The sequence below is a fragment of the Trichechus manatus genome, unplaced genomic scaffold (assembly GCF_000243295.1).
Source record: "Trichechus manatus latirostris isolate Lorelei unplaced genomic scaffold, TriManLat1.0 scaffold00128, whole genome shotgun sequence".
NCBI lineage: Eukaryota > Metazoa > Chordata > Mammalia > Sirenia > Trichechidae > Trichechus > Trichechus manatus.
The window spans coordinates 6,516,708-6,539,626 of NW_004444064.1; the positions used below are offsets into that span (position 1 = coordinate 6,516,708).

Genomic DNA, 22,919 nt, shown 5'->3' on the forward strand with positions numbered 1-22,919 from the left:
TGCGTATGAGGTGATTGAAAATAGCACGGCTTGAGTCAGGTGCACCTTAGTCCTCAAACTGACATTTTTTCTTTTTAATACTTTAAAGAGGTGTTTTGCAGCAGATTTACCCAATGCAATGCGTCGTTTGATTTCTCGACTGCAGATTTTATGGTTGTTGATTGTCGATCCAAGTAAAATGAAATCCTAGACAACTTCGATATTTTCTCTGTTTATCATGATGTGCTTATTGGTCCAGTTGTGAGGATTTTGATTTTGTTATGTTGAGGTGTAATCCGTACTGAAGGCTGTGGTCTTTGATTTCATCAGTAAGTGCTTCAAGTCCTCTTCACATTCAGCGAGCAAGATTGTGTCATCTGCATATTGCAGGTTGTTAATGAGTCTTTCTCCAATCCTGATGCTGTGTTCTTCTTCATATAGTCCAGCTTCTGGGATTATTCGCTTAGCATACAGATTGAATAAGTATGGTGAAAGGATACAACCCTGATGCACAGCTTTCCTGATTTTAAGCCACACAGTATTCACTTGTTCTGTTCAAATGACTTTCTCTTGGTCTAAGTATAAGTTCCAAATGAGCACAATGAAGTGTTCTGGAATTCCCATTCTTCGCAATGTTATCCATAATTTGTGATGATCCATATAGTCAGATGCTTTTGCATAGTCAGTGTAACACAGGTAAATATCTTTCTGGTATTCTCTGCTTCCAGCCAAGATCCATCGGACATCAGCAGTGATATCCCTTGTTCCACGTCCTCTTCTGAATCTGGCTTGAACTTGTGGCAGTTCCCTGTTGATAACTGCTGCAACCATTTTTGAATTATCCTTAGCATAATTTTACTTGCGTGTGGTATTAATGATATTTTTTAATAATATCTGCATTCTGTTGGCTCCCCTTTCTTTGGAATGGGCACAAATATGAATCTTTTCCAGTTAGTTGGCCAGGTAGCTCTCTTCCAGATTTCTTGGCATAGACAAGTGAGCATTTGCTAAAACATCTCAATTGGTATTCTGTCTGTTCCTGGTGCCTTGTTTTATGCCAGTGTCTTCGGTGCAGCTTGGACTTCTTCCTTCAGTATCATTGGTTTTTGATCATATGCTAACTCCTGAAATGATTGAACATTGACCAATTCTTTTGGTACAGTGACTCTCTATTCCTTCCATCTTCTTGTGATACCTTTTGCATTGTTTAACATTTTGCCCATAGAATCCTTCAAAATTGCAATCAGGGCTTGAATTTTTTCTTCAGTTCTTTCAGCTGGAGAAATACTGAGCATGTTCTTCCGTTTTGGTTTTCTAACTCCAGGTCTTTGCACATGTTGTTATACTTGACTTTGTCTTCACGAGATACCCTTTGACGTCTTCTGTTCAGCTCTTTTTCTTCATTATTTCTTCTGTTTGCCTTAGCTACTCTAAGTTCACGAGCAAGTTTCAGACTCCCTTCTGACATCCATTTGGGTCTTTCCTGTCTTTATAATGACCTTTTGCTTTCTTCATGTATGAGGTCCTTGATGTCATCCCACAACTTGTCTGGTCTTTGGTAATTAGCATTCAGCATGTCAAATCTATTCTTGAGATGGTCTCTAAATTCAGGTGGGATATACTCAAGCTTGTACTTTGGCTTATGTGGACTTGTTTTAATTTTCTTCAGCTTCAAGTTGAACTTACATATGAGCAGTTGATCTGTTCGCAGTCGGCCCCTGGCCTTCTTCTGACCAACGATATTGAGCTTCTCCATCATCTCTGTCCACAGATGTAGTCAGTTTGATTCCATTTAGTGAGGTCCAAGTGTATATTTGCCATTTATGTTGTTGAAAAAAGGTATTTCCAACGAACAGGTTGTTGGTCTTGTAAAATTCTGTCCCATGATCGCCGGTGTCATTTCTTATCACCAAGGCCATGTTTTCCAATGACTTGATCCTTCTCCTTTGTTTCCAGCTTTTGCATTCCAATCACCAGTAATTATCAGTGCATCTCGATTGCATGTTTGATCAATTTCAGACTGCAGAAGTTGGTAAAAAACCTTCGATTTTTTCATTTTTGGCCTTAGTGGTTGGTGCGTAAATTTGAATAATAGTCATATTAACTGGTCTTCCTTGTAGGCGTATGGATATTATCCTGTCACTGACAGCATGACATTTCTGGATAGATCTTGAAATGTTCTCTTTGATGATGAATGGGATACTCTTCTGTTTAATTTGTCATTCCCTGCATAGTAGTCTGTATGATTGTTCAATTCAGAATGGCCAGTCCCAATCCATTTGAGCTCACTATTGCCTAGGATATCGATCTTCAAGTGTTCCCTTTCGTTTTTGACAGCTTTCAATTTTCCTATATGCATACTTCGTCTATTTCGTGTTCTGATTACTGATGGATGTTTGCAGCTGTGTCTTCTCATTTTGACTCATGCCATATCAGCAGATGAAGGTTCTCAAAAGCTTGACTCCATCCACATCATTAAGGTTGACTCTACTTCTAGGAGGCAGCTCTTCCCCAGTCGTATCTTGAGTGCCTTCCAGCCTGAGGGGCTCGTCTTCCGGCACTATATCAGACAGTATTCTACTTCTATTGATAAGGTTTTCACTGGCCAGTCTTTCAGAAGTAGATCACCAGGTCCTTCTCCCTAGTCTGACTTCGTCTGGGAGCTCCACTGAAACCTCTCCACCATGGTGACCCTGCTGGTATTTGAAATACTGGTGACGTAGCTTCCAGCATCACAGCAGCACGCAAGCCACCATTGCATAAACTGACAGACGAGTTGTGGCGGTTGGCCTTAGATTTTTTTTTCTTAAGAACACTTTATTTTTTAGAGACGTTTTAAGTTTACTGAAAAATTGCGCAGTAAGTAGAGAGTTCCCGTCTGCCCTTATTCTCCCTGCAGGGTTTCTTTCTGTTATTAATATCTTGGCTTCCTGTGGTACATTTGTTACAACTGATGAATCGGTATTGGTACATTGTGTCTTAGTTATCTAGTGCTGCTGTAACAGAAATACCACAAGTGAGTGGCTTTCACAAACAAATTTATTTTTGCACAGTTTAGGAGGCTAGAAGTCCGAATTCAGGGCGCCAGTTCTAGGGGAAGGCTTTCTGTCTCTGTCTGCTCTGGAGGAACGTTCTTGCCTCTTCCGATCTTCTGTTTTTGGTGATCTTTATGTAATTTGGCATCTCTCTTCCCCCATCTCTCCTCTGCTCACTTAGTCTCTTTTATATCTCAGGAGAAATTGACTCAAGACACGCCTTACAGTAATGCTGCCTCATTAACATAACATGAGAGCCCGTTCCCAAATGGGATTATAACCACAGGCATAGAGGTTGGGATGTACAGCATGTATTTTGGTGGGACACAATTCAGTCAATAATGCATTGTTACTAAAGTTCATAGTTCACATTACCGTTCACTGTGTTGACTAGTCCTATGAGTTTTGAAAGATGCATGATGTCCTGTGTCCACCATTACAGTATTGTGCATCGTAGTTTCACTGTCTGAAAAACGCCTTGTTGGTTGACCTTGGTTTTGAGTTGTTTCAGAACCTGCAGGGGAGGGGCGTGTTTAAAGTAGGCTACGTAGTGGCAAGGACTTCATCTTGCCTCTGCAGAAGAAGGGGCTCCTGTGTGCTACAAATGGTTCACGCTCGGCTACTAACCGAAAGGTTGATGGTTCAAGTCCACCCAGAGGAACCTCTAAAGAAGGACATGGCAGCCTACTTCCAAAACATCCGCCATTGAAAATCCTGTGGAGTGCAGTTCTACTCAGACACACATGGGGTCGCCATGAGTCAGTTGACTCGTTGGCAACCGGCCTGGTTGTAAAAGAGGTTGGTAAGGAACCACACCTTTCTGGCACTGCCCACTCAGTTTGCCTGTGGTAGGTTCGTTAGTTTCTCAGAAGGGACTTCGGCCCCAAGAAGAAAAAAGTGAACGAGTGAATGGAATCTGATGGCAGATCCAAGTTCAGTGCTTCTGAAACGCCTGTGCCCAGGCTTCACTGGGGCACCTTGTTGCAGTGTGGCCTCTGACTCTGTACTCCTGGGGGCCCTGAACGTCTGCGTTTTCCTCAAGCCCTCCATTGCTGTCAGGCTGTGGACCGCACTTTGTATGGCTCCGTATCACAGAACTCAAGTTGCCCCTCGACCTATGACCCCTGGACTTCGTAAACCTGCAGCAGGCCACCCAGGTTTGTGAGGAAGCTTGAGGAATGATCACAGGGGTGTTTGGCCTGGGTAACAGAAGACCTGCGTGTCTTATAGGATTGAAGGGTTGTGTTGGGATGAGAATTAAACTTACGCTGTTGCGGCTCCTGGAGGCACCCTGGAACGGTGAGAGAAATGTCAGCCCAGGTGAAGACTTTCCGAAGACTGAGAAACCAGAGAGTGATGTGGCTGTGTGGATCTGCTTAAGTGGATAACCATCCCAGTGTGGACGGACATTTTTTGCTTGCGTTTTGCTTGCTTCTGTTTCACAAAGGCCTTCACTGAATATGTATGCAAAGATGTCATATTTTCCATTTGTTAGCATGTCTTTAGGGGCAAGTCCGCAAATGGCTGGTTCAGAAGGTATGTGCATTTGTAATTTTTGTAGATAATTCCAAATTGCCCAAAGGGGTTGTACCTCCTTATCTCCCAGAGCGTAAGGGTGCTTCTTTTCCCCACCCTGCGTGGACAACACAGGGTGTTAGCAAGCAAACTTTACCATCTCAGTCTGACAGAAGAAAAATCATGTCTTGTGTTCTTGTTTTATCCTGAGTGAGGGAGAGCAACTTTTATGTGCATAAGAAACATTTGTGTTTTGTAACTGTATCCTGTTGCTGGTTGCCGTGGAGTTGATTTTGAAATCATAGTGACCCTACAGGACAGAGTGAACTACCCCATAGGGTTTCAAAGGAGCAGCTGGTGGATGTGAACTGCTGACCTTTTGGTGAGCAACCAAGCTTGTAACCACTGTGCCACCAGGGCTCCAGTGAACTGTATTATTATTATTGTTTTTCCTGTTGCTTGTTGGTCGTTTTTTGTTGACTATATATTAGGAAATTTAGGATTTTCCTGTTTGTTTTAAATGTAAGTCTGTCTGCAGAAACCTCCCTTTCTTGTATCTTTCAGGGACACAGACGTGTGAAGTGAGGTCCCTTTATAGCCGTTGGGACGTTAGATTCCCGGTTCCCAGGCTATTTTCCTCGCCTGGCAAACGTTATGAAGGCCAGCCAAGGGACACGGGTGCAGATGTGTGCTGTGCGTGTTGACATCACAGTTCGTGCCCTTTGCAGACGGGTACCCGGTGTTCTCTCTGGGGGATGGTAGATCAGATCAGGGAAACTGAGTTCTGGGTGGTTCCATCCAGTTCCTCTCAGTACAGTTTGGTGCCCGACCACGTTACTGTTCTCCATTTTTCCCAACTATGGAAGAGTGCAAAGTGGGAATAAAAACCACCCTTAACCTCCCCATCCAGAGAGATCCCCTGTGGATAATGAACATGGCGGTGCGGGTCCTTCCCGCTTGTCTCTCTGCTGGTGGAGCCTTTGCAGATGCTGAGTTGTAGCGTTGGACATGTGCTAAGCAGTGGCCGGGTTTCCCCCAGCTAGCGACTGTCATAGTGTCTGGTGAAAAGTGTGTCGCTCCCCATTGTTGGACCCTCGGGTGGTCCCCACTGTGAGCACTGTTGGGACGGGCTCTCCCTCTGGGAATCTGAGGAGAGGGGGTGACAGGTGTTACGGCTGTCGATAGAGGTGCTGTCTGGGGAGTGGCTGCTGCCCTCGAGCGGGAGCAGAGGCCGGTCAGCGCGTCCCTGCGGAGGGAGAGGAGGCCAGAACTCAACGCCTCACCTGGGTGTGTGGAGGCCCGGCTGCAGTTAGGACTTCAGCATACACTTCTGGGGAACACAGTTCGCCCCATAACAGACACGAATATCAGGCCATTCAGTGGGCCGTGCCCTGGAACCCTGGCCAGGCCACACTCATCCTGAGCCGCTGAGAGCATGGGACAAAGGGATGGATAAGGAAGTCCATGTTTGTGGAGGCAGGTGGGGAGGCAGAGACCAGGATGGGGATGGGTGCAGCGGGGGAGGGACCATCGGTGCCCAGATGTGGACGAGCTCATCAGTCCTAGGGCCGTTGTTTGCTGTGAACTTCAGTCTCAGGCTGCTTCCGTCGATGCCGTGGTTGGGGCTTTGTCGCAGCTGCTTAAGTGGCCAGTTAGAACGCAGGACCGTGTTGCCGGCCCCGTTGCCGGCCCCTCACAGGCTGTTTCAGTGACAGCACACACTGCGAATTTGATGAATCTTGCCCCCCACAGCTTAATTGTCTTTCTTTTGTCATTGTTTTCTCCGTATTTATCACATGACAGCGCCCTTCCTGCGGTTCTGTGGCCGGGGAGGAGTTTCAGCTGCTGCAGGCGGCACTGTGCAGATGAACAGGAGAACAGTGGCAGGGCTTTGTCCTTTTCTTCTCTTGTCCCTTTGTCCCCGAGCTCAGGAGTGCAGGGTCCCGTCGGTCCGCGTGTTGGGGACGTCATTCCTTAAAGCTGCAGGTTTTGTTTCCAGCTAACACGTGATGGCAGTCCAGCAGCAGTGGGATCTGCGTGGACGTCAGTTCTGCCCTGCGAACGTGGGCCTGCCTCCACGGATCCCGGCACAGAGGGCAGCCGCTCTTCCGTGAAGAGCTGAGCGTTACTGTTTGTGTGCAAGGAGTATTACATCTTACGTCTTTATAAAGTAAAGCCCAGACTCCTTGCCTTATGGTGAGCACGTTATCTTCCTTTAGAGACGAGATGGCAGGTGATAACGACACAGGGAAATGGCGCAGATCCTGACCCAGGTTACGTAATGGAGCACGCACCTGACTTTGCTTGTTAGGGCTAACACCATCATTGAGCCAACTTGTAAATGTGATGGGGCGTGTGCTCGGTGAACATGAACCGAGCTGGAAGTCTGGCCTGTCCAGCTGTCAGTGCCTGTGGTCAGCACTCGCCCCTCGATCCAGAGAGTGGCCTCGTGGAGGGTCACAAAGTGTTTGGACTGCTGCCTGGGGTTGTATTTAGCTCCAACTCTTGGGGTGTTAGAGACAGCCCTTCTTCTGAGGGGTGCAGCTCAGGCAGGATGTGTGGGATTCTTGGTTCCAGGTGACAGAACAGGCATGAGCAGTCACAGGTGGCCCTGCTGGTGGAAGCTCCAAGGCTGCTCCCAAGTAGGGGTGTGCTTTTGTCTGTCTTTAATGGTGTCCCAGAGCCCACTTGTCACTTGGGGAGCCGACTGCTGTCTCCCCAGGGGCAGCACAGAGGTTCTGGGGTCCAGGAGCAGTTTCTCCAGCCTTTTGATTTGACACTTTTCAAACACAGCAAAGTGGAAAAAATTTTATATCCAAATACCTGCATTTTACCATGAGGAGCAATTTTTTTTCAAGGAAAAGTGGTAGAAGCAAAGTTGGTCTAAGGCATTGGCTTTGTTGCAGTTGTTTTAATGGCTCTGCTTGTTGGGCACCGTCGGGGAACGGGAAGAAAACATATGGTGAGGACTTGACCTGTACCAACTGAGTATGTGGCTTCAGGGTCTGTGGAGGACCTTGGGTTAATTTCAGTAACTAACCTAGGACCTCTCTCTGGCTCTAGGACCGTGGTGAGGCGGTGTACCGCCCTGACATTCACAGCCTCCGAGGAGAAGGTTCTGGTGGCCGACAAGTCTGGGGACGTCTATTCCTTCTCCGTGTTGGAGCCGCAGGGACGTGGGAAGCTTGAGCTGGGACACCTGTCTATGCTGTTGGATGTGGTACGTAGACGATCGCTTTGCTGACGTCTGCTGCGTGAGTCCGCCTTGCCCGTTCCCTGTCCGGCTCTCCTACATGTTGTATGGGTGTGTTATTAGGATAACTCCTGGGAGGGAGCTTGCCAAATGGTCTCGTGTCTGTTTGGCAGAAACGTGAGCGCTAGTTTTGTGTAAGGCATTGGGCTACAGGTCTCGGGAAGATGGAGAGGGTGGGGAAGATGTGGCCCCCTTGTGGTGGCTCATGACGCTCCAGAGGCCCTGGGAGAAGTAAGTAATAACCGTGATGGCGGCAGAGCGTAAGAACAACGCAGAGGAACAAAAAGGACTAGTAGTTCAGGGCAGGGAGAGTGGTTCATTTATTAGATGAAATGAAGATGCTCTATGTCCTTGTTGTTAGATGCTGTCGAGTCAGTTCCCACCCATAGCGACCCTGTGTACAACAGAACAAAACACAGCCGAGTCCTGCGCCATATTCACAATCGTTATGCTTGAGCCCATTCTTGCAGCCGCTGTGTCAACCCATCTCGTTGAGGGTCTTCTCTTTTCGCTGATCCTCTACTTTACCAAGCATGATGTCCTTCTCCAGGGACTGGTCCCTCCTGATAATGTGCTTAAAGTGCATGAGATGAAGTCTTGCCATCCTTCTAAGGAGTGTTCTGGCTGTACTTCTTCCAACACAGATTTGTTTGTTCTTCTGGCAGTCCATGGTATATTCAGTATTCTTTGACAACACCTTAATTCAAATGTATCAGTTTTTCTTCGGTCTTGCTTATTCATTGTCCAGCTTTCACATGCATACGAGGCGATTGAAAACACCACAGCTTGGGTCAGGTGCACCTTAGTCTTTAAGGTGACATCTTTGTTTTTCAACACTTTAAAGAGGTCTTTTGCAGTAGATCTGCCCAGTGCAATACATCGTTTGATTTCCTGACTGCTGCTTCCATGGATGTTGATTGTGGATCCAAGTAAAATGAAATCCTTGACAACTTCAGTCTTTTCTCTGTTTATCATGGTGTTGCTTATTGGTCCAGTTGTGAGGACTTTTGTTTTCTTTATGTTGAGGTGTAATCCATACTGAAGGCTGTGGTCCATGATCTTCATCAGTAAGTGCTTGGACTCTTCTTCACTTTCAGCCAGCAAGGTTGTGTCGTCTGCATATCGCAGGTTGTTAGTGAGTCTTCCTCCAATCCTGATGCCCCGTTCTCCTTCATATAGTTCAGTTTCTCGGGTTACTTGCTCAGCATACAGATTGAATAAGTGTGGTGAAAGGGTACACGACCCTGACGCACACCTTTCCTGATTGTGTCGGTCCTTTTATGGAAGTAAAGCACGTGCGTGTCCTAAGCAGTGACTGGGGGTCTGGGGACGTGGGGCGTGTTCCGCAGGGTGGGCAGGATTTTCCCAGGCAGGGCAGCACAGCGAGTCCTCGGGTCTGCTCTTTAGTGTCGTTATTGCCAAGTGTGCTCCCCCGTGGCTCCAGCCCTGTGATCAGTGTCCCCTGCCCCCCAGAAAGTCTGCACAGCCTGCACTCAGCCCTGTGCGGAGGTGCCGAGGGTCGGAGGAGGGTACACGAGCCCCCTGGAGGCTTGCAGCTAGGTGGGAGAATCAGCGCCTGTCCTTGAGGCGATGTGGTCTCAACCAGGCAGCTTCTCTGTGGAGACCGTCAGGCAGGCAGGGAGGGGCACAGCTGGAAATACCCCCACCTCCCAGGACCTGGGGTAGAGGTGAGAGGGGAGCGGGAGATGAGCTGAGGGGGGCTGCACCTTTGCACCCTGGGTGTCTGGGTGAGAGTGTGGCTCTCCCGTGGTGGGGGCCGTCCTCTAGAGCCCTTTCTGCAGGAGACGAGAGAACGGAGGTAGGAAGTGGGTGGGCGATCCAGACGTCGGATCAGGCCCAGGTCTGGTGATGGAGCAGGGAGGCAGGAAGGAGCAGCGGGCACGGGCGTGCGCTCGTTTGGTCTTCACAGCAGTCCCTGAGCTGGCCGCTGTCCTATCCCGTCTACAGACTAGGGCCCAGGGAGGGCCAGTGGGTGGGGGTGACGGGGCAGAAGCCAGGCAGGGAAAGGAGAGGACCAGGGGGTGTCTGAAGGAGAAAGCACCAGGAGGACTTGGTGACGAGCATGGGGGGAATGAGAGGAAGATGGGGAGGTGACCCCGCACGGTTGGAGCCGAGGGTCTTGTATCAGGGGCGTGGTGGGTGGGGACGAGGACATCTGTAGGTGTGCTGAGCTCGAGGAAGTGTGGCACCCAGGGAAGTCTCTCGCTAGTGCAGAGCTGAGGGTGGGGTTAGGGTGGCCCTCAGGACCCACCCAGAGCAGAAGGAGGGGCTGGGTGGTCCTGGACCCTGGTTAGACAAGGGCTGTCTGGAGGAGGACAGGAGCCAGCCTGGCGTCCCCCAGTCCCACGTCCCATTCTTGGTTGGGTGCAGGCTCCCTCCCAAGGGGCCTTTGGGGCATCGATGGGGCCCAGAGGCTGGACGCGAAGCCGGGGCATCGCAGCTGCAGCTCCAGAGGTACAGCCTTTGTATCTTCCTTCCCTTGTCCCCGCGCCGCAGGCCGTGAGTCCCGATGACCGCTACGTGCTCACTGCGGACCGTGACGAGAAGATCCGTGTCAGCTGGTCGGCAGCGCCCCACAGCATCGAGTCCTTCTGCCTGGGACACACGGAGTGAGTGTCCTCCCCACGCCCCCCGCTGCTCGGGCAGGCCGTGCGCACCCCCGTCTCGGCGCACGCTGGGTTTTACGGCAGGTAAAGGTGGGCCGTCGAGTTGGGGGGCTGGTAGCCGCTCGCGACCCTTCTGGTAACGAGGCCCCCCGCCCCCCAGTGCCACGTGGACACCTCCTGGTGCGTGCTGTCATGGCGGGTCGGTCACGTTCTCTGGCCCTCGAAGGTTTTTCAGGGAGAGATTTTTCATTGCTGCTGAAGTCTTAGCCAGACCAGACCAACCGTGTGTTTTTGCCGCCCACCGAAGCCCAGTGTGACCGGGAGATGAGAAAAGGCAGTTGATTTTGCTCTGAGCCTGTTCCTCTGGTCTGTTGTTCCACGCCAGCCTGGTGGTGCAAGTCTGTTCTGGAACCTCCCCAGTTCTTAGGATAGAGGCCCCGGCTCTGCTGGGCAGTTCGGGGATCGTAATTTACTAGCTGTAACTGTCAAAGGATTAAATAGCCTTGAACTCGGCGGCCGTTTTCCCCATCACCTCTGCTTCCTGGCACATGAGCTGTCTTCTGAATGGCATTTTGATGGACAAGGAAGGCGTTTTCTGAAGAATGCCGCCATTCTCAGGCAAAAGGCTAATTAGAATTTTCACAGAGGAAAAGCACTTAGTTTAATTGGCCAAATTGTTTTAAAATACATAATTTGAGGACATGAAAGAAATGGGAGGGATTTACTTCAGTTCTGGGATTGCTCGTGTTTTCCTGGTTTCTAATGGAAGGCACATGTTGACCTCTGAGAAGATTGTTGGGCACTCCATTTGTACCTCCTGATAGCTTACCTTGACTTTTGTTTGGCTCCTTCGTAATCAGCAGCCTGGAGTCCTTAGGACCCACAGGCTCTCCAGCCCTTCCCGGTTGCTCTGGGCTTGCTGGGGGTCCTCGCTGCGCCCGACCCCGCCAGGCACGCTGCTCTTAGGGCCTCTGCACGTGGGGTTCTGCCAACACAGCCCACACTCCTTCCTTCCCTCAGCTTTGGTCGTGAGGCCACCTGTTGTCAGAATGGCCTTCCCCGCCCGCTGCCTCTCGAATGACCCATGTCATGGCCAGGTACTTCCTCCCTGGCTAGTCTGAGGTGAGATAAGCTGTCCATGCCCAACACGTACCTGATTTCAAAGCCTTAATACAAAAAAAGTATGAAACATCTCGTTAGTAACTTTTTACGTTGATTATGGGTTGAATGGCAATACTTTGGACATGTATTAAATAAGAATATATTACTAAATTTAGCTTTAGCTGTTCCTATTTACTTTTTTTTGTTGTGAAAACCTTTATTAAGTTTTTACGGTTCTAAGAATTTAATGCTATTTTAAATATGTAACACCTGTAATGTTTCACTTAAATTAAAAATGGATAAACGTGTCAAAAGAATGAAGCACAGACATTTTATTATGGGGGAATTATGAACTCACGTATCCGTTTTTAAATTCAAATGCGTACTCTGTTTACTTTTTTAATGCGATTTCTAGAAAATTAAAAATGACAGTCACGCCTCCATCCGTGGCTGGCCTGGTATCCTGTTGGCCAGCACTGTGCTAGGCCCGTAGCCCCGTTCAGATGTCTGTTTGTTCCCCTGCGGCGTTTCCTTGGTGGGTTCTGGTTTGTGCTCATTGCTGTCCGCCCCGCAGTGCAGTGCCTGGCATGTGGTGGGTGGTCAGTAGGTACTTGAATGAATGTTTCTCTCCTGTTGAGACCTTTGGGGGGACCTGGGCCCTCTAGAATGTAAGCCCTGTGCCATCAGGGCAGAAAGCAAGGCAGATTTGTCCCGGAATGTGCATTTTGTCTTTTCCCTTTTGAGGAACTGAGGCTGGGGCCCCGAGCGTCTTCCTGGAAGGCAGCCCTTGGTGAGGGGTGGGGTAGGCCGGTAGGGACGGGGCTGGGAGGGCTGTGGTGGGCCGGCCTGAGGGACCAGCGAGGGAGCTGGGTGCATGAACGATGGCTGCAGCCCGAGCTGGCGGGAACAAGGGTCCGCCATCCTGGAGGTACTGAGGCCACAGGCGTGACTGATGGCTGAGGCGGGCTCTGGGGTCCACTCTCAACCACTGCTTTGTCAGGAGAGCAGCCGCGACGTGGTGCTCTGTGGGGACTTGGTGTGGTCCAGCCGAGACAGTTCTCTGGCTGGGTCACTCAGGTTTCTGGTGCCGAGACTGCCTGGTGGCTGGGGAACAAGCCGGCTCTTGTTCCTGCTCTGTGGAGGGAGCTTCAGGTGCCCAGGGCCTGGCTGTGAGGGGGCGTGACCCTCCGCGTCCCTGCCCTTCCTTCCCCCGCGCTCCTTCCTGGGGTCTCCCTGTCGTCGGTGCCATCATCACTCGGTGGCAGACGTGTAGTGACGTGCTTGGCGTAGGTGAGGCGTGGGGGGCAGTGAGGTGGTCCTTGGTGGCCGTGTCTGGGGGAGCTCCTGGGCCAGGAGCGTCCTCGCTGTAACGCCCTTGTACTGTTGGTGCAGGCCCGAGGACGGCCCGTGTGTCCCTGACTCCTGTTCTCACGCGCTGCTCGTCTGGGGGCAGGAGAGCCTGGTGAGGTCAGCGGTAGGCTGAGGGGCCTCTGCTTGCAGGCTGTCTGCACCTCACGCAGACGCCGTGGAGCCTGGGCTGATCCCCCACTTCTTACCGCCCCACTGCAGGTTCGTCAGCCGGATATTCGTGGTGCCTGACCACCCGGAGCTGCTGCTGTCCACCTCCGGGGTGAGTGCTGTGCGTGCCGGCCATTCCCTGGTTTCCTCACAGCAGAGCCAGGAGCCCAGGGGCCAGGTCGGGTGGTGGTGGCCGCTCGGGGCTGGGCTGCTCAGGCGCCCAGCAGCCCTCTGGCGGGAAGGCCGCGTGTCCCTTTTCCTCGGTGGCCGCTAGGTGGTGCTTGCTGTTCTGAGTGTGGAGTGGCTGAGGCTCGCTCCTGGCTCACTGCTGGTTGCTCGTGCGTGTGTGAGGACGTGTGTGTCTGCGAGTGAGTGAGTGTGCGTGCACGCTTGGATGGGCCCACCAGACGTGGTCTCTGACCTTGAACAAGACGGGCTGGTTGTCTTGAGCCCTTGGCCCATTCTCCGGTGGGGTCGTCCTTGTTCTTGTGAGGGTCCGTGTGAGCGTCTGTGCAGTGAGACGAGCAGGGAGCCCCTAGTTTACGGAGCCAGGCCCGCTCTCATCGGCGTGGCCACAGACGACAGCGGGACACTCAGTGCCATACGCCAGCCTCTGAACGCCTGGTGTCTGTGTGTGAGCTGCCTCCCGTGTCTGCAGGTGATGTGGGCTAACCCGTGTGCTTGGCATGCAGGACGGAACTCTGCGGCTCTGGGAGTACCGGAGCGGGCGGGAGCTGCACCGCTGTCCCGTGCCCAGCCTGCAGGAGCCGGATGCACCCCAGAGAGAGAAGGTGAGGTGCCACACGGCTCACCTGGACTTGCCGGCATGTGCCCGGGCCCCTGGGTTCTGTGACAACCGTTGTTTTCACATTGGAACTGCGTCTTTGGTGCCAATGTCAGACTTCTTCCAGGGTGGAAAAAACCGTGTATGTCAGATGCTGGAGGCACCCCGCCATGTTGGGGAGTCACGTGTGGGTCTCACTTAGTGTGTGTCAGACAAACGGTTAACAGGAGGTCTTCTCTCTCCTGCCTGGAAACAGAGGACACTGGTGCCCGAGCCAGCAGCCTCGCAGGGGTGCCGTGTGGGTGGGTGAGTGGGGCTCAGTGCCCCAAGCATCCTCTAGGGTCACCTCACAGCTCCAGGGGGCACTGGCCCTGGGTGCTCCTAAAGTTTGCGTGGGATGGTTGCGCCATCTTAGTGGGAAGGGTGGTTTGTTCTGGCCAGCAGGTGGCGCGGGGTGGAGATTCAGCGGGGTAGGATGTGAGCCTGGTGGGGACATGGGGGCCCTTGCCCAGGTTCCCGGCCTCTGACTGGCCCATGTTGCACCCAGGTCGGGTGTCCCGTGGCCCTGTTTCTTGGACAGGGTGCTGTCAGCTGTGCTCCCTCTGGCTTCTTTCCTGCCCTGTCTGCTCTGTCTGCACACACTCAGGCCTCCTGGGGGCGGGTTCTGGTCTGTTCCCAGCAGCTGTCCTTGGGCTCTAGTGCTGTGTGGGTGTGCAGTCACTCCCCAGCTCTCCCCCAACCCCACCTTCCAGCCGGGAAAACCTCCTGCAGGTCTGGCCCGTGGGCTCTGCCCAGCATGCTGCTCCCCAGCGGTGCTGGGGGATGGCTGGCCACTTGCTGATTCACACGGGGGTGGGGGCACCATTGTGTAACAGCTTGTCCTTCCCGGCCGGCTCTGCGGGACATCAGTCTGCATCTCCTCTGTGCGGCCTGTGCCCTCCCACAGGGCTCCGTCTTGTGGGGGTCCTGGATGTACACGCCTTGCTGCCCACACACCCTCCTCTGCATTGCACCTCCGTGTGTCGCACTTGGAAACCCTGGTGGTGAAGTGGTTAAGAGCTAGGGCTGCTAACCAAAAAGGTCGGCAGTTTGAATCCACCAGGTGCTCCTTGGAAACGCTGTGGGGCAGTTCTGCTCTGTCCTGTAGGGTCACTATGAGTTGGAATCAACTCGATGGTGATGGGTTTGGTTTTCTGGTTTGGTGTTGCAAGCTGAGGGCGTCACCAGGTGCCAGCAGAGGGCACCGCGCTCCCTGAATGTGTCAGAGGCCACGTGCCCCTTCTCCGCGGCTCTGAGCTGTCTGGGTGGCGTCCCAGGCCCTTCTTTGGTTGTGATGACGGTGATGAGGCTAATGGTGTTTAAACGGTTAGCGCTTCCCGTACATCCTCCTCTTCAGAACGGACTCCAGTGAGGACTGACTGGTGTCTCAGCCTCCAGGTTCCTGAGTGGGGGGCTACTTTGGGAGGCAGATGCTTTTCGCCAGCCCATGTCTGCAGGTCCCTCTGGAGTGCGGGGAGGCTGGAGCGCGGCCCTCAGCCTCAGGAGAATGCCGTTACCCGCTTCATTGACGTTTTGGCCTCTCTAGTTTTTACACACTGGAGGCTTTGTCTTTTCTGCACGGCACCTCCTGTTGGCGGGTTTCTGTGAATCCCTGCCCAGTCCTCCTGTGTGTCCCTGAGGTCACGTCACCTGGGCCTTTGGTTGCCGGGGAGGTTTTCTGTCAAAAAGACGTGGCTGCCTTTTTGGTTGGTCTGGAGTCCTGTGTGCTCGGGAGAGCCCAGTACTGGACACAGGGTGCGGGGTGCTCCTGGATGACACCCGCCAGCTTCCCGCTGTGCTGCCCTGAGGTGGCCCTGGGCCTGCGCAGGGACAGGAGAGCTTAGCTTCTGTTTCTGCTCAGGTCTGCTCCCTTCAGGATTGGGGAGCTGGTGCACGGCGTTGGCCTGTGGGCAGTTTCTCAGTGGCACGGGTGCCCTGCCGTGTCCTCGGGCTGAGAGCTCTGGATTTGCCTTGGAGCTCCTGCTGGGCCCCCGCAGCTCTGAGGGCTCAGCGTTCCCTTGGTGTCGATGATGTGGTCTGGGGGCGCGTTCTGTTTAAGAGGGAGGTGGGGAGGGGACGACGCATCTGCCTCACCCTCTGTGTGACGCCCCCACTCCTCTGGGCCTACGCTGCTCCGTGACAGCTGTCCTGTAAGCAGGTCAGACCAGCCGGGTCGGGGCCCAAGGACCCCACAGGCTGTCAGCCTGGCGCTGCTCCTGGCCGCTGCGTGCCCTCACTTATCCCACACAGCCACCTGTGGGCAAGGCCAGTGCTGGTCCCGTTTCTATGGCGTGAGCAGCGCCCGTGGCAGAGCGCTGTGGCTACAGGGTCTGACTCAGTCGGGCCGGTTGGGTGCCAGCACATGGTGGCTCGACTTCCCTGTGCTGTGGACGGCCCTCACCTGTTGGTGCTCTTGCCCCTGCCCTGGGGCCATTCTGAGAGTGCGCTGGGCTTCTTGCTGGGTGGCCCCAGCGAGCAGCCGGCTTGTTCCTCAGACTTCTCCAGGCTCTGAGTTCTGACTGCTTGCTTTATATCTTATTTCCTCTCCCAGGAAGGGTGGAGGCACTTCGGGTTCTTGTGTCTGGTAAATAATAATAATCCCTTTCTTTCTCTCTGAGTTCTCTGTTCTCTCCTCTCCTTGCTTTTGGCCAGTCACAGGGAGCCCGGGGAAAGGGCCCGAGCCACGAGAAGCTTCTGCCACGGGCCCCGGCGAGGCAGAATGTGTGTGAAATGAGTGGTTCCCGGTTTTCCAGAAGGTCCTGGAACTCGTTCTCTCCCCTTCCTTGTCAACACGTGGGGGTGTACAGTCCTGTGGGTTGGTTGCGTCCGCTCCTGGGTGGTGGTGGCTGCTGAGCCCCCTCTTCTTGCAGAGGTTCGCCGCGTCCCGGATCACGTACTGCCGCCAGGACGGTTGGGTCGCCCTGCTGTGTGACAGGTAAGCGCCCGGCAGCTCTGTGGGGCTTTTGTCCTGCGGACCCGTGGGGGGTCACATGAATCGTCGCCCTGATCCCACGGGCCGTGTCGTCCTCCGTGAGGAAAATGTCGACGTTGTGGCCAGTACACTTCCTCCCTCCTGTGGCTCGCACTTCTCGGTGATGCTGCTGTTTGAGGGCTCTGGGTTTCTTTCTTTAAGAGAGCTCTGTAGGGTCGCTGTGAGTCAGAATCAACTCGACGGCAGCGGGTTTGGTTTTTTTTTTTTTTGGTCTCACTTGGTATTTATTTTGAGGGTAGTAGTGGCTGCTGACTTGATTTTTTTGTTTTTTTTTTTTGTGTGTGTCATACAGTTCTTCCTGAGAGTTGATTGGCCAGCCCCCCCCGCCCCCCAGCTGATTGGATAGAATCTCCCCTGAGAGCCGATTGGATAGAATCCCTCTTCCAATAGCTTACTGGACAGAGTCCCCCGCCCCCCCGCCTCCCAATAGCTGATTGTAGTTGATTGGACAGAGTTCCCCTCCATAAGCAATTGGACAGATGCCCACACCCACCCCAGAGCAGTGCAGTAGGCCCCCCAGTGGGAAGCCCCAGAGCCTTCGGCACCTGTTCTGTGGATTTGCCGTGGCCCCGACAGGAGGAAGGGTCCCAGTTGCTTGGGATTCGGGTTAGGCTTGTGTGTGCACACTCTTGATTTTGGGGGTATGTAGTGGTTGCAGTAGCGGGCTCAAACATAGCAACGATTGTGAGGAGGTGCAGGACCGGGCAGCGTTTTGTCCCGTTGTATGTAGGGTCTGCATGAGTCAGAACCAACTCGATGGCACCTAACAACAACAAATGGGGTGGTGCCGCTGGAGGGATGTGTACACCAACAACTCCCCTTACCTTTTAGAACGGGAGTCAGCAGACAGGGCCCACTGCCTGGTTTTGTACTGCCTAGGAGCTAAAAATGTTTGACATTTTTAAATGGTTGCAAAGAAATTGAAAGAACGTGTTGTGACACACAAATATTACATGCTATTAAAGTTTCTGGGTCCGTAAAGTTCCACTGGCACACAGCCACGCCCGCTCGCTTGTGTATAGTCTGTGGTGCTTTCATGCTTCAGCCACAGAGTGGTTTTGAGAGAGACCACGTGGTCCCCAGAGCCTAAAATATTTACAGAGAAAGCTGGCCGACCCTTGCTCTAGAACCAAACCAAGCCTGTTGCCGTCGAGTCGATTCCGACTCATAGCCATCCTATAGGACAGAGTAGAACTGCCCCATAGGGTTTCCAAGGAGCGGTTGGTGGATTCCAACTGCTGACCTTTTGGTTAGCAGCTGAGCTCTTAACCATTGCGCCACCAGTGATTCTCAAACTCGAGTGTGCGTCCGAATCACCTGGAGGATTTGTTGAAGCACATTGTTGGTCCCCACCTGGGGTTTCTGATTCAGTGGGCCTGGGGGGTGGGTCTGAAGATGTGCATTTCCAACAGGTTCCGCGGCTGCCGGTCCGGGACCCCACCGTGAGACCCACCGGGGGTGCCGAGACTCGGTCATGTCAGCCGACGCCCGCGTGTCTTGGTGGCTGTGGCAGTCCCTTCTCTCTCTCCTCTCTCTCCATGCCCAGCATCCCTGTGGTCTGCATCTTCCAGCTGGACGTCCCCCGGCACCTGCTGGTGTACAGGCAGCAGCTGTCCTTCCAGCACCGAGTGTGGGACGTTGCCTTTGAGGAGACGCAGAGGCTGTGGGTCCTGCAGGACTGCCAGGAAGCTCCGCTGGTGCTCTACCAGCCAGTGCAGGGGCAGTGGCAGGTGAGATGTGCCCTTCTGGAATGTTCTGGCTCCTTCAGTCCTGTAAGTCATGGGTCAGGTTGGGGGGACTCTGATATTGGCTGGGTACATGAGACCTTTTGGCTGTGTCACTTGCCCATCCCAGTGGCTGTGTGTGAGGAGCAGGGGCAGGGAAGGGAGCTTGGCCAGGGTCTGCATAGGTTGATGATGCCTGGAAATACATTTTCTCCCTAGCTGGACACTGGCCTTCCTTTGTGAATTTTTCCCACGTATGTCCTCATCATACACATCTTGTCAGTGGTGAGGCCAACCCCAGTGTGGCTTAGTTCTGTGTCCCTCTGCTGGCAGCTTAGCAGAGTCGAGGCTTGGGGCCCTGGGCGGGGGTCTCAGCAGAGCTTGAAGCCCGTGATGTGGAGGGCAGTAGAGGTGGGGAGGCAGCCCCTTGTTCGAGGGCGGCGAGGTAACCTGCATTGCTCTCAGTCTGTTTCCCATTGGTCAAGTGGGAGCATCCCTCGTCACAGGATGTTGTGGGGCTGAGTGAGATAGTGTGTGGATGCTCCCTGTCACCTTTGCCAATGCTGCTCACGCCTTTCTGGTGTTTTTTCTGACGAGCAGCGGTAAAGCACAGTCCCCCGGGCGCCCGGCGGGTCCTCTGGCTCCTTGGGTCAGAGAGTTAGCACAGTGAGCCTGCTGGAGGCCGTGCTCGGTGGGCGAGACCCCCGCCCACTGCCCAGGTCTGGACTAGAACGCTGGTCAGATGGCGAGGCTGCAGGGGGTCTTCCAGCGCCACGCTTTCCCCTCACCAGGGCTGCGCAGTCCTGGTGGGTCCAGTCCTGCCCCTTTCTGAAAGGCCTTCCGCTTGTCTTCTTCAGTCTGTTTCTGAAGACGACGTGCTAAAGAAAGTCTCCAGTCACCTTCGCGGGAATTGGGCCATGTTAGAAGGTGAGGACATTAGCGTATACTGCTTCTCAGGAACGAGCCTAAAGTTGTCTATAGGAGAATGCAGATTGCAGAATGCTGTACACAGTGGGGTCCCCCGTGGTGAGCAGAATATAGCGCATGTGGGAAACGCATGGAGTCCTGAGTGGTGCAAACAGACAGCGCACTCGGCTGCTAAAGTGAGAGGTTTGGGTCCACCCAGAGGTCCCTTGGAAGAAAGGCCTGGCAGTCTACTTCCAAAAAATCAGCCATTGCAAACCCCGTGGAGCACAGGTCTACTTTTACACAGATGAGGTCGCTGTGAGTTGGGGTCAACTCCATGGCAACTGGTTTGCTTTGTTTTGGGGAGTGCACTCAGCCCTGTCCAACAGTCAGGTCGCCTGCTGGGGGGCGTCAGGGAGGGAGGAAGCGTTATGAGTGACTTCTCGTCAGGGTAGCTGGAGCTGCATCTGAACGGGAGGTGTCCTGTCCCTTGTCCCACCCGGACTCTGTTCTGTCTCTGTCCTAGGCTCCGCTGGCGTGGGGGACAGCTTCAGTAGTCTGTACAAGGCCAGCTTCGACAACATGGCGACCTACCTGCATAAGAAGGAGGAAAGGCTGCAGCAGCAGCTGGAGAAGAGGCAGCGACGGAAGAGCTCACAGCCTGGGCCCAATGGACACGCCAAGAAGCTGAAGTCGGGCGACGCATCCTCGGGCTGCTGACCTCAGCGCCCGGCGGCCAGCTCACCGCCTGGAAGGAGCCAGCCGTTTCTACCTGCCCCTCCCGCCCTGGCATCTCCTTGATGAAGAACAAGGTGGGCGTCACTCCTGGCTCCCGTGCTCGGCGGTAGTGAGGTCCTGTCCAGGTCAGCTGGCCGCCTGGGGCCGACTGGAGACAGGACCTGCGCTCACCTCTGAAGGATGCTGTGTCACGAAGCCCCGGCCTCCTGTCTGAGTCTTGTGCTGCCTTCTGGTTGAAGGGTAACTGTGTAGAACTGTGCTTGCGCAGCTAAAGATACTACAGGCGATGTGGTGGGACCACCTGCAGCTTTTTATCGGGTCCTTCATATTGGAGGAAACCCACGGACTGGTGGGCATAGCAGTCATGGGTTTTTCTGCCACCCCCGTAGTGAGTTTGTGCTATCCCTGTGAGCGAAATAATTACGGCAGCATGATGCCTATTTTAATACCTCATCCTGAATGGTAGCATGCTGCGCAGTACGGTAGCCACTAGCTACATGTGGCTGTTGAAATTTAAATGAAGTTACGAGTTCAGCTCTTTGTCACACTGGGCATGTATCAAGTGCTCAGCAGCCATGGGTCGCTGGCGGCTGCTGTTTGGGACACGCAGGTAGAGGATGTTCCCAACCTTTCAGAGTTCTGCGTTGGTGCAGAAGATGGACTCCTTTCAAAACATGTAAGACCTTTAAGCCCTGGAGGGAAACTTAATTTTAAAGAGGAATTATTAGTAAATTCATGCGTATCGATTATTTTGACTTGCACTCTCTGCAAAGCAGCACGGGCCGTCCGCTGAACTCTTACTGATCAATAAAGATGAGCTTTTGGCAGCTTTCCAGAATCCTTTAGCAGCAGCGTGCGGAACTGATTTCAGAACCTATTGAACAAAGCCGTTTTGATGAGTGTGTTGTTTGTGACTGGGATGTTCACTTCATCACTTGAAAAAAATGTGTTTTTGATGCTTTGGTGTGTTGACATGTCAGCTGACGTGTTCAGTCGAGCTTTGACCAGCTGCCTGTGACGGCATCTCAGGCGTGGGGACGCAGCCGTGCAGGTTGCCGTGACCTTGGGGTGGGGTTTCCTGGGTACTTAGGAACAAAATCATTTTGTCTGTCAGAGCTAGGGTGCTTCACGTTTTTCACAAGTGCCTTATTTTTCTTTAAAATTAATCGATCTGAACACGATGCTGTTGGTACAGTGCTTTGACACACCTGCCCACAAAGGAGAATCGGAACTGCCCGAAGCTGGGGTCAGCAGCATAGGTTCAGGGTCGTGGGTGGGCCGAGGCCCGGGCCTGTGGGAGGAACCTAACCTTGTAGCACTGTGGGAGTGGCTGGCAGGGGAGTGTGTTCCTTAATAACGCACTTTGGAATTCTTGAGTTTAGGTGGAAATTCAGGTGGGGTCTCATCTGTGTTCTATGACTTAAGTCAGGGGCTGGCAAGTGGCCTAGAGGCCAAGTCTGGCCCACCACCTGATATGGACAACCCCCAAGCTAGGAATGCTTTCTGCCATTAAAGAGTCGGAAAAAAGCAAAAAAAAAAACCAAAAAAACAGTATTTTGCAATGTGTAAAAACCATAGGAAATTCAAATTTCAGTGCCTCTAAATAAAGTTTTGGAACACGGTCACACCCACTCAGTTACATACAGTCCGGCTGATTTTTGTGCCGTGACAGGGACAGCCTGGCTGCAAAGCTTAATGTAGTTCCTGTCTGGCTCTTTACAGAAGTACGGCGGCCCTTACCTTAATGTCCCTCTTACCTCTGTGTAATTATTGTTATTTTTAAATAATTTATTTTTCTTGTTGAGAATATACACAGCAAAACATACACCAATGCTACAGTTTCTACATGTACAACTCAGCGATATCGATCGCATTCTTTGAGTTTTGCATCCATTCTCACTCTCCTTTTCCAGATGTTCCTCCCCTTTAACATAAACTCACTCCTCCCTGAGGTTGCTGTCTAATCTTTCAAGTTGCTGTTGTCGATTTTTCTCCTATATGGATATATCAGAAGAGCATGATGCTCAAGACAAGCATTCTTTACTAGTTAAGCTAAACTATCATTTCATTTTAAGAAGACTTCAGGGGATATTTTTGGTTTAAGGTTTAAAGATTATCTCAGGGCAGATAGTTTTAGGCGTTCATCTAGCCTCCATGGCCCTAGAAAATCTGGATTCCATGATTTTGAAATTCTGTTTTGCATTTTTATTCTTCTGATCAGGATTCTTCTGTATAATTTTTGCTCAGAATGTCCAGTAATGATAGCCGGGCACCATCCACTTCTTCTGATCTCATGGCAAAGGAGGCAGTTGTTCACAGAGGCAGTTAGCCACACATTCCGAATCTTCTTCCTATTCCGGATGCTCCTTCTTCCTCTGTTGCTCCAGGCAGATAGAGACCAACTGTTGTGCCTTCAATAGCCACTTGCAAGCTTTTAAGACCCCAGGTGCTACACAGTGAACTAGGAAGTAAACAGAAGCACTAAATGTGTTATTAGACCAGTTTACTGGGGTGTCCCATGAGACCATGACCCTAAACCTCCAAACCAAGGAACCAGATCCCGTGAGGTGTTTGGTGGTACTTAAGCAGCCTCAGCAGCTACCTTTTTTTTTGTCGTTGTTGTAAATATATCTACCACACAACTTTTGCCAATTCATCTGTGGGGAACACAGTTCAGCCCATCGCAGTCCCTTAGACAATCTCAACTG

General features: G+C 52.5%; 1 protein-coding gene across 1 annotated transcript in view; it reads left to right on the top strand.

Annotated features, from left to right (window-relative positions):
• Positions 1-20,193, top strand: part of WDR4 (WD repeat domain 4) — a 25,859-nt gene extending 5,666 nt beyond the window's left edge. Inside the window, exons 4-11 of the mRNA XM_004384810.2 lie at positions 7,593-7,749; positions 10,300-10,412; positions 13,080-13,140; positions 13,721-13,819; positions 16,722-16,786; positions 18,390-18,573; positions 19,425-19,494; positions 20,000-20,193. Coding sequence (XP_004384867.1) covers positions 7,593-7,749; positions 10,300-10,412; positions 13,080-13,140; positions 13,721-13,819; positions 16,722-16,786; positions 18,390-18,573; positions 19,425-19,494; positions 20,000-20,193 — 943 coding nt within the window. The remainder of the gene's footprint in view (positions 1-7,592; positions 7,750-10,299; positions 10,413-13,079; positions 13,141-13,720; positions 13,820-16,721; positions 16,787-18,389; positions 18,574-19,424; positions 19,495-19,999) is intronic.
• Positions 20,194-22,919: the final 2,726 nt, after the last annotated feature.